At 42.3% G+C, this 11,879-nt stretch overlaps 1 protein-coding gene across 1 annotated transcript in view; it reads left to right on the plus strand.

Annotated features, from left to right (window-relative positions):
• The window catches only part of LOC107728013 (regulatory-associated protein of mTOR-like), a 319,255-nt gene that overhangs the window by 159,105 nt on the left and 148,271 nt on the right, over positions 1-11,879 (plus strand). The window contains exon 7 of the mRNA XM_016538066.1: positions 1,419-1,594. Coding sequence (XP_016393552.1) covers positions 1,419-1,594 — 176 coding nt within the window. The remainder of the gene's footprint in view (positions 1-1,418; positions 1,595-11,879) is intronic.

Raw genomic sequence — 11,879 nt, forward strand, 5'->3', positions numbered from 1 at the left:
ACACACAAAAAAAAAACTCTGCGCGTACCCTCAGAAGAAATCCTGCAGGCCCCCTGATTGTTAGAATGGTCACGGATCAGTGATCTCCATGTAAAAAAATTATTGTGCAGAGTAGACCAAACTGTAAGTCGGAGGGATGGTAGTACTCACACCGCCTACAACGTGACCAAGGCTCGCCCCAATCGGCCTGACGGGGGCGCTACAGTGATTAAAAGTACGAAATCGTTCATAACTCCTAAACTGTCAGTCGCAGGCTCAAGTGTCTTATGTCGTTGGAATGCTTGGCTCACGCCAGACAGTCAGATTCTAATTTTTAGGGTATTTGCATTTTTTGAAAAACCTACTTTTGCGAACTAGTCCCATGTTTTTCGCCCAATCGGAACCAAACCAGTGCAGAAAGACACTCTGGAGAGTGAATATCAATAATTATTAAAAAAAAGTTGAACTTTCGACTGACCATCGCAAAGGGGTGCTAAAACGTTCAAAAGGGGCATGGCCACTTTTAGTAAAATGCCTATAACTCCTGAACAGAATATTTTCATATCAGAATATCTTATGAACAGAATATCTTCCAAACTCAGAACACTTATATAAAAGCTCTATCTGAGGTCACAGGACAAAAATCGCGGAGCTTGGCCACTTGGTGGCACTATAAGAGGGGAAAAAAAAAACATAAAAATTATTATAACTGTCCTGTCAACATGAAAATTGGTGTGCACGGTTTTGGTCCAAAGTGCCACAAGTGTCTACAAGGACATTTGCGAATCTCAAAAAACATGGTCGCCTTTGACCGACGAATTTTGAGCACCTGTTAGACAAGGTTAACGGAGGCCGATCGTTTTCAGAATTCTACTCATTTTAATTAGTAATTATACTTTTACTTTGCTAAAAAAAAAATTCTAAACTATCCATCATACAACAGAAGGCATGTAGTAGATTGTGTACAACAGGTTTTTCAGCAAAGTTTTCATTTATTTAAAAAAAAATTTAATGCGCAAATATATATATAAAAATAAAAGAATTTGAAACTAAGTCATGCAACTCAAGTCAACAACCCTGCCAAGTATTTACCATAATATGAGTAATTTAATTTTAAAAAGCACTGTAAGAATAGACATTACAAAATAGTAATTCTGCCAGAAATTTGTCTTGTCTCTCAAGATGTTGCTAATTGAAATTAAAGCCATACCCTATATTTATCAACTTTAAGTGACTACTGATTAAATGTGAAGAATGTTAAACTTGCATCAGACTGTATGACAACTGGTTATATTCACCTGAAAGTCTTCAGCAAGGAAAAACAATGTGCTGAATGTTGACATCTGCGCAGCAAATTATTCAATGTTCTAAGATTTCATACCCAAGTCTTTGGAGACCTGCTTTACTGTTGTTCACTGGTTCTCATTATCTTTTACTAGGTGGCAGCAATAAACCCTAACCACCCACTGGCTCAGATGCCCCTGCCTCCCTCCATGAAGAACTGCATTCAGCTGGCCGCCTGTGAGGCCAATGAACTCCTGCCCATGAACCCTGACCTCCCTGCTGACCTTTTCACCTCCTGTCTCACTACACCAATCAAAATTGCCCTACGCTGGTGAGATATGCTAATTATACATGCATTCAGCTGCATTTACTCATATAATGTACTTACAACCCAGAATAATAGTGAGCCACTCAAACCAGGTATTTTGATCAGAATAGCCCTTATTCTGGCTACGCACATTTTTTTTTTCCTGTGTGCTCTACAAAGTAAACAGGAGATTAGCTAATGGAGGTTAAGTATTCAGTGTAGTCACTCATTATATATATCATTAAGGGATCATGTGCAGTTGGCAGGTCATTATTGCAAATTAGACACCATGGAGGGATCTTGTATTACCCTGAAGGGGTTTATTTTGAGGTATTGACTTGAGGATTTTGAGGTTACATAAATAAATAAATGGATATGTTAATGGTGTCATGGAATGCTTTTTTATTTTATGTATTTATTTTTGTTATTTAATATTTTACTGTGCTTCCTGTGGAACACTTTTAATTTTAGTATTAGTAATTTTAGTCTTTTTTCTCCATCAAAGTCACTCGTAATTTAGGATAATGCTTTATAATAACTAGTGCTGTCAAACGATCAATCGCGATTAATCGCATCCAAAATTAAAGTTTTTGTTTCCATAATATATGTGTGCTCTGTGTATATTTATTATGTATATAAATACACACATACAGTATATATTTTAGAAATATTTACATGTATTTACATGTCTAATGCAGTGTTAAAAAATATGAAGTAAAAATCATGTTTTGCGCATCAGTATGCCCTTTAAAAAAATCACTGGAGATTGTGAGCTAAAATGCAGACGAGTCCTACAACATTTAGATGCAATGAAACGTTGCCTATCATATTTCAAAATGCTGCACTCGATTTCACATATTTTAGTCTGGCATTATAGTTTGGGAAAAGTGCATCCAAAATTAAAGTTTTTGTTTCCATAATATATGTGTGCTCTGTGTATATTTATTATGTATATAAATACACACATACAGTATATATTTTAGAAATATTTACATGTATTTACATGTCTATATTTATATTCATATCATTTATATTATACATAAATGTATTTAATATATAAAAATAACATTTTTCTGAAATATAAACATGCATGTGTGTGTATTTATATATACATAATAAATATACACAGAACACACACATATGTTATGCAAACAAAAACTTTTATTTTGGATGCCATTAATCGTGATTAATCGTTTGACAGCACTAATAATAACTTTAATTAATATATCGTTACCAAACATCATATAAGACATAACAGATAATTATTTAAAAAAATCACTGGAGATTGTGAGCTAAAATGCAGACGAGTCCTACAACATTTAGATGCAATGAAACGTTGCCTATCATATTTCAAAATGCTGCACTCGATTTCACATATTTTAGTCTGGCATTATAGTTTGGGAAAAGTATATCTGGCATTATAGTTTTGTCGCATTGCATTCTTCTTCTGAGGTAAATTCAAGGCTTATTCCTCACAGCGCGTCTTCTTCCAAAAACGAACAGTAGCTGTAATGAACTTGATGAATCTTTCTTTGTTTACAGAGGTGATGTGAGCGTTTACATGTTCGCGCATCTCAAGCCTTGTTTTGCGTGGATGATTACAGATGTGGCCTTTAAGAATGCGTATTTTTTCACGTGACAGCCTGCAATTCGCCACACGTGATCACGGAGTTCCCTGCAGGCGCTTTTTCAGATTTTTCTAAAACACTGTTGTGCTTCACACAATATCCACCAGGTGGTGCAAGAAACAACATTCTGTAGTTAAACACCACGGCCAGCTCTGTGGTGCGTTTCCCAAAAGCATCGTTAGCCAACTATGGTCACAAGTTCCGTCGTTACCAACATTGTTCAATGAGTCGGTGTTTCCCAAAACCATAGTTCAAAGGAACATTCGCAAACAGCAGCGTAAACTTAAGTTGTTGGAACTACAGCTCTCGACCTGTGGTTAGAAGCATAGTTTTTTGTTAGTAAGACATGTGGGCTTATATAAATTATGCTCTTGGGCACAATAAGCAAGCTAACATGATGCAGTACAATCTATATCTTCCATTCTATGGATAAATAAATTTTTTGCGTGTCCTCAATAAGCGCCGTTATAGAAGAGTGAGCATGTGCATAAATGCCTAAGGGAACCCCATAGTATGATGTAAGAGGGACCCCCCATGAATCAAACATCAAATAAAGCAAAATGACAGGGAACTGTGGTTGACTTTGTCTGATATTCACGAAATTTCATAGGGACATTGCCATCATCATGACAAACAAATTCCCTATTAACTTTTTTAGCTCCACCCAACAGGAAGTCGGCTATTTTGGATTGTTTGAAAATGGCATGCTGTCGTTTTCGAAACAACCCTCCTAGGGGATTCATGTAAATGGCACCAAATTTCGGTACAATCATGCCAAGACATTGAAGATGTTAAATTGCTGATTTTTTTTTTTATATCTCTAACGGTGTTGCCACGGCGACGTGGTAAAGAAGCATCAAAACATGAAGCAAGAAGTTTCCTATATCTTGTGTGCATCCAATAAGCAAACTAACATGATGCAGTACAATCTATATCTTCCATTCTATGGATAAATAAATTTTTTGCGTGTCCTCAATAAGCGCCGTTATAGAAGAGTGAGCATGTGCATAAATGCCTAAGGGAACCCCATAGTATGATGTAAGAGGGACCCCCCATGAATCAAACATCAAATAAAGCAAAATGACAGGGAACTGTGGTTGACTTTGTCTGATATTCACGAAATTTCATAGGGACATTGCCATCATCATGACAAACAAATTCCCTATTAACTTTTTTAGCTCTGCCCAACAGGAAGTCGGCTATTTTGGATTGTTTGAAAATGGCATGCTGTCGTTTTCGAAACAACCCTCCTAGGGGATTCATGTAAATGGCACCAAATTTCGGTACAATCATGCCAAGACATTGAAGATGTTAAATTGCTGATTTTTTTTTTTATATCTCTAACGGTGTTGCCACGGCGACGTGGTAAAGAAGCATCAAAACATGAAGCAGGAAGTTTCCTATATCTTGTGTGCATCATGTGATTTACTTCAAATTGGACACATATGATTAGCTTTGTGGGCTGATCGCATTGATGTGGCTAGTGTGGGTCATGGCTGTAGCACCACCAACTGGTGGAAGTAAGACATTTTAGCAAACTTTTTCCTCTTTCTCTAAATTGCTTCAGATGTTTTTCTAATAACAACAAACTACAGATTTAAAATTATTAAGTACTGGAAAAGTAAAGTACAGTAAAATACTGTTGCCATGACAACACATTAAACATTATTATCCTTTTCATGTTTAATCATGTCTTTTGAGGTACTTGTCATGCTTTAATTTTCATGATCCTTTGCACACTCGTCAGAGTCATCTCTTTTTATGGCTTGGCAAAGGTTCATAGATGTGCGTGCACAGTGAGCTCTATAGCGCCACCTAGAATATGGGCATATTCAGGGAAATCTGTAGTGCATTCCTTTTCAGCTATGGTCACCAAGCTTTGCACATATATAGATCTCATCAAGTCGGACAACTTTCACACCACAGACATTCACCTCCACCCAACAGGATGTCAAATATTTTTGACTGGTAAACAGGAAGTGTCTCATATCTTCTACATTCATTGTGTGATTCACATTAAACAACACAGAATTGTTTGGCCTTTTTGGCTGATCACATTAATGTAGCTATTATGGGTCATGGGTGTACAGTAGCACCACCAACTGGAAGAAGAAAGTATCGCATTTACAACAGTGTTTGAAAAAATCTATTTATGTTTATCCAAACAGCAAAAAGTTAAAATGTATGGCAAACAAGAGCGGCACGATTAATCATTACAAGATAACAATTTAAACACCCATTCAGGCTTATTCTTAATTAACAAAGAGTCAGCGGACATGTATGACATAAATGATCACAGCTTCCACTTTTTTCACCAGAATGGTTTGCTTTCTCTTATGACAAACTATAGCTTGACTTGAACCAACATAAGAAATAAATAGTGCTATGTGTTGTTTTTACACAAGTATAATCTAGCGTACAATTACATTTTAATTCCCATCAAATGTCCCTACATTGTTCCTCAAAATCACATATACCGATACTCCCCTTTTATCCTGTTGTGTTCTTTGCCCTGGCTATGGATTCGAATATGTGCGAGGGCCCTTCGTTCCCCTCGGACAGGGGAACAACTCGTTATTATTATTATTATTTTATTTTTTTCTACTATCAAAACTTTTTTTGGGGGGCCTTAACGTGCTCAAAAACTCTTGAAAATTGGCACACACACATTGGAATATGCGGTCATTAGGATGCCGCAGAGGCTGGGACCCGGGCGTGGCACAAGGGCTCTACAGCGCCCCCTGGAACACAGTCAGAAAACTTGAAGGCAACTTTCTAATTTACAGTCAATAGCTACTGTAATGAAATGTAACTCTTTTGAGAGGGGAATCGAATCTGAAGATTCAAAATCCACCTGATTGAACTGATTCCAAATTTGATAGTTTACACTTTATCAACTGTTCGTCCAGTGAGACGTTAACATCAGTATATCTTAACAATTTGGATATTTGTATTATCCCTGGCCACAGGTTAATACATGCTAGTGATAATTTATAAGCTACGAGCTAGGTAGCAAAATCTGGGCAAAGTTTAACTTTAAATACACAACACAAGACAATAATTCTTTATAAAGTTAAACTTTGCCCAGATTTTGCTACCTAGCTTGTAGCTTATAAGCAGAGACTTGGCTTATGTTTACTGCTTAAAATTATCTCGGCACCAGTTTTCCAGATAGTAAGGATACCTTGTTTTACTTGCGTTTGAGTTGAGAGCTGAGAGGGGTTTTCCTCGTTGGCTCGTCCCAGGGAATCCCGCAGCCTCTGATTGGTTGCCGATCTGTCATTTGGATGACGTCTTTTTGGGAGAGCCCTCGTGGTGAATGGGCGTTGCTTGGTTACGGAGGAGCCTTGAAGTTCGTCTGAGAGAGCCTGAGTTTGCAAGACTTTCAGTTCTGCAAAGTTACGAAGCTTCAACGAAGTGTTTGAGTTCTGGAGTCTCGTGATGTTACAGCGTGTGAGCGCTTTGTAGCGCGGTCAACAAGGCGAAAGAGCCAAAGATCGAGGGAGCGAGCGAGCACTGATCTGTTCATGCATTGGGTTTTTAAGCGAGCCGATTTGGTCCATCCCAGAAGCAATTGTCCCAATCGGACGTTGTTGCAGGGCTTAGCCACGCCCCCGTACGGTTCCTCTTTGTGCATAAATTAACATGCTGTTCAATTCATCACTGAGGAAATATCTTTGCAGGTTTTGTTAATAACTTCTATAAAGTGTCGTACACCCACTGTTCAAAATAACAGCTTTTCATTCCTTTCAATGTTCTGCAATTATCACAAGTTTTCATTCAACACTAAACTTCACATATCTTACACACATATTAATAGCTTTATCTGCTAAAAGGGGTTATAAAATATTGATTAAAGTTGCACCGATTACATGAAACACATCAAGCATATATAAGACATAAAACATATTATTTGTGAATATAGTTGCCCTTTTATACTTTTAAATGATTGTCTTTTGAAATCATCTATGCGAGTTCGCATGTTCCTTTGTCTGCCGAGAGGAACACGCGTCTTTCTGGAATGTATGGAAAAGGGGTCAAGAAAGTCACGTGGTGTAGGTCTGCTGATTTTCCCGCTCAGACGATGGAGCTGTAAATCTGTCTTTCTTGTTTATTGGATTATCGATTTATGCTGAAGCTGGTCAAAGTTGCACTGCACATCTGGTCCGTGGAGGGTCTTCAGACAGAGGGAGTTTCTTCTCTCCTGGTGATTGAGTTTGGGTTTTAGCAGTTCCGATCCCGTGAGGGATAAGGACCAGGCCTTGACAGGAAGCCGGTCCAGACAATCGGGCGTTATGTTGATCATTAATTAGTTTTACGACCGCAGATGGCTGTGGAGGAGAATCTTTAGTTTGTTTCTTTGGAATGTGGTTGTTCAATGGCTCACGAGGTGGCCAAGGGTTTATTCGTGTCTGTTCGACAGAGATCCTACACATCCCCCTTTGGCTCTGTGATGTTCCCGCTGCGAACATCGAGGCAGAGAGAGAACAGGCACACACAAGACACAAACAACATCTCCATCACTAACTGAATCCTGGTGCAAGGCTTAGGTAATTTGGGGATAATTGGGTTAGGAACACCTGAGATGACGTAGGGGTGCATTGTTTAGGATTATCTAGAATTGAGTCGTTTAGATTGCTCTAATTGTCAGAGGTTCGACGAGGCGGTATAGGCGTAATCTCAATTAGGTTTGTTGAGTTCTCAGGTTCAGGTTCTTGGTCAGTTTTATCACGTCGGAACATGCGCGGGACGCCGGACGTGACTCTTGGACTGCATTCACTTGCTTGTGGAGGAGGAAGGCAAGTGTCAGAGTCACAACATATCCTACAATAGTAGAAACGCAAAGCGCTGTGTCAGCGGCAGACCAAGACCGAATGATTGGCGCGCCAGCGGGCGGAAGGCGAGCAATAGCTTCTAAGACTGTATTAACACAAGTAAGATCAATACATTGCGTTCCTTCCTCCTTGATCCTTTTTTACAATTCTGGATCGAGGACGAAGGAATGCTGTTTGAAGAAGGGTGAGATTTCGAGTTCGGCCTGATACTCGTCGTCGGTAAGGTGATACAACGCCAAATCGTCAATAGGGAGGATCGAACCTTTAGGGACATTGATCCATAAAGTTTGATTGGGCAGGATAATGCAGTGTCGTGTCGATCGTAAGTGAGGGTAGCTGTACGTGCGCGGGTGTCGACTAGCCATCGGTTTCCGACGATTTCGGCTTGGGTTGCCTCAATTTGGTTGACGACGGCTTTTCACAACGATTTATGACAATTTTTTGGTGAAAGGAGTCAATACTAATTTTGGGACCTGTATTTAAAGATCAGTTAAGGGAATTCCCTTATGAGGGGACTAGAGGGGCAAGGAAATTATAGTGAGAGAGGAAAAAGGAAAAACACAAAGAGACACAAGGACACCGAATGAGGTGAGACAGCAAACGAGTGTCACGTGTGGAGCAACTCCTCTATACTAGAGGTTGGTCCTAGCAGTGCGGTGGAGGAGAGTGTGTAGGTGTTATGTTTAAGAAAGGTAACCATATGGTTTTCCTAGAGTGACAGAAATTATGTTGAGTGTGGTGTAAAGTATGGGATTGTCGGTCTGTGTCAGTTGGTTTGATCTTCCCCCTTTTCCTGTTGGTTGGAGCCCTGGTGCCTCTTTATCTGGTTTCGATGGACCCATCAAAGGACTGACTCGCTGCGCCCTTGTCTGATTTTGATTCGATAGGCAACAGGTGAGAGCTTGTCCACAATCTCATGGGGTCCTGTCCAGTGAGGTAGGAATTTATTTGACAGGCGATGGGGAGCGTTCTGCCTTGGTTGGGCGAAGCTGTAGTACCACACTTTCGACATTAAGTTCCTGGTGAGAGGCCTTTTGGTCATAGTAGGCTTTTCGACCTTCCGCACTTCTTTGGAGTTGTTGTTGCGCGAAGGCGAAAGTTGTTCTCAGGTGTTGATGCAACTCTTCCAGGTACTCTTGAGTGGTGTAGGCGGTGACGAGGTTCATGTCACCAGGTTGGTACAGCAGGTGTAGCGGTAGTGTCATTTGTCGCCCCGTCATCATCTCGAACGGGGGTACTCCAGTAGACCGGTGAGGGGTGGCCCTGACAGCCATCAGTAACAGAGGAAGCTTAATATCCCAATCCTTTTGATTGGCAAACACGTACTTCTTCAACATGCTGACCACTGTCCTGTTGCCTCGTTCCACTTGACCTGAGGAAATTGGGTGATGGCTTATATGGAGCTTGGCCTGTATACCCAAGAGTTTCCACACTTCTTGCATGACTTCGGCGGTGAAGTGGGTTCCTCGGTCAGAGTTGACCCTTAAAGGCAGTCCGAACCTTGAGAAGATGTGGTTCATCAAAAGGCAGGCTGTCGTTTCTGCTGTATCGTTGGGAGCTGGGAGACACTCTACCCACTTTGTGAATTCGCAAACCACGGTGAGGAAGTATTTGTTACCCCGTGTTGACCGTGGTAGGGGTCCCACCCAATCTATTTGGAGGTCCGACCATGGGAAGGTCATTCCTTTCCGTTGCAGTGGTGCTCGGTGGTTTGGGTTTGCCGGTTGGAACTGGCAACACACCAGGCATCCTTTTACGTACTCCGCCACGTCTTGCTGCATGCCAGGCCAGTATGCTACTTGCTTGAGCGTTTCGTAGGTGGCCTTGGTGCCATGGTGTCCAGCGCATGGTGAATCGTGGGCGTGTGTCAGCATCATCCCCCTTTGGCCCTGAGGGACTACGAGCTTTGGCGCAGTGAGGGGCTCAGGGACACATGTGAGAACACTGTCTTTGAGATGCAACATGTGCTTGATAGAGTTGAGCGTGTGGAGATCGTAGAAAGTGGCTAGGTCAGAGGTGGAAATGGGATGAGTTAATGGGTCTGAAAGGTGAGCTGCAATAGTTTGCAGTGTCGGATCCGAAGCTTGGAGGGTGAGGAGATCATCAGCGGCGAATTGAGGTGAGAGTTCAACATTGGAGGAAGTGGCTCCTCGAAGTACCTGTGGTTTGTCAGTTGCGCCTGTGAAGGTTCTTTGGGTTCTGCTGCTGTGTGCAGCATGTCCGTTGAACAGTTCTGGCAGGCTGCTAGCCCGTTTCCTAGAGATGATTTGTGGTTTTGGGCATATCTTGCCTCGACGTCCCGTCCTTGGAGCGTCATGCGTGCGTTGGTTACCACGCCATCCCTGATCCGTTGGCTGTTGAGGAAGGTGACTGGCTGGTGACATGTTTCAGTGATAACCTTCTGAGCTCCAATGTAGTTGGAGAAACGCTGGATGGCCCACACAGTGCAAAGCAAAGCTTTTTCGCAGTCTGAGTATTTGCATTCTGGGGGAAGCAGCGTTTTGCTGGTGTAAGCCACCACTCGCTTGTCTTTGTCGTGGAGCTGGTACATGCCTGCGCTGAGGCAATGATTGGAGAATCCAGCATCCAGATAGAATTCCCTTCCTGGGTCTGGGTAGGCCAGGCATGGGGCGGAGCACAGGCATTGTTTGAGCTTGCTCATAGCTGTGTCCTGGGCTTCCGACCAAACGAAGGGATCGTCCTTTCTCAGGAGGGAGGTTAGTGGTCGTGCGATGTCAGCGTAGTTTTCAATTAACTGTCGTGAGTAATTGCACACTCCCAGAAAGCTTTGCAGCTCAGAAATGTTAGTGGGTGTCTTTACGTTTTGATTGCTTGGGTGCGGCTGGATTGTGATTCGATGCCGTCTCGTCCGACGAGCAGGCCGACATAGTTCACTTTGGTTTTACACCATTGTCCTTTGTGCAGGGCGTTTTTCGCTCCTGCCGTTGCCAGCTGGTTCAGGACGTGATCGATTTCTTTGAGGTGGTCTGCCACATTTGAGCTTTTCAGAAGAACATCATCCACGTAAACGAGGGTGCCTCTCGTTCTGGCACCAGGGTGCCTCTCGTTCTGGCATCTTTGTTGGGAACAAAGCTTTGTTCAGGAAGTTGTTGAATTCTGCTGGTGAGTTGGCATAGCCAAAGGGGCACCGTGTGAAGGTGTATTGTCGTGAATGCCAGCTTGTGTTGGTCATCAGGGTGGACAGGGATTGTCCAAAATCCTGAGATGACATCCAGCGTGGAAAGAACCGTTGAGCCTTTGATTTTGGGAATCTCTTGGTCCAACTGAGTCATAGGCCGTTGCGATAAGGGTACTTGCTGGTTTAATTTGCGATAGTCAATGGTGGGCCGCCATTTGCCATTGGGCTTTAGAACTGCCCATATCGGGGCACAGTACGTGCTGTTACAGGGGCGGATGACCCCCTTTTCCAACATGGAGTCAACAATTTCTTGCACTGGCTCATATGACGCTATTGGAATCTTGTACTGTCGCACAAATGTGGGTGGTGCATTTGGGCTTGTCGGGATGCGCACACTGTGGATGTTGGTCAGTCCACAGTCCAGGGAGTCCTTTGCGAAGGAGTCCTTGTACTTGTATTCCAACATGGAGTCTATGATTTATTGCACTGGCTCATATGACGCTATTGGAATCTTGTACTCTCGCACAAATGTGGGTGGCGCATTTGGGCTTGTCGGGATACGCACCATGTGGATGTCAGTCAGGCCACAGTCCAGGGAGTCCTTTGCGAAGGAGTCCTTGTACTTGTACAGAACCTCTTTGAGTCCTTGGCGATCTGCTTCCTTGTTGAGGGCATCCGCCTCACTCAGGATCTGTTGGATTTGTGCG

Source organism: Sinocyclocheilus rhinocerous, unplaced genomic scaffold (assembly GCF_001515625.1).
Source record: "Sinocyclocheilus rhinocerous isolate Xijiao unplaced genomic scaffold, SAMN03320098_v1.1 scaffold998, whole genome shotgun sequence".
NCBI classification, from domain to species: domain Eukaryota; kingdom Metazoa; phylum Chordata; class Actinopteri; order Cypriniformes; family Cyprinidae; genus Sinocyclocheilus; species Sinocyclocheilus rhinocerous.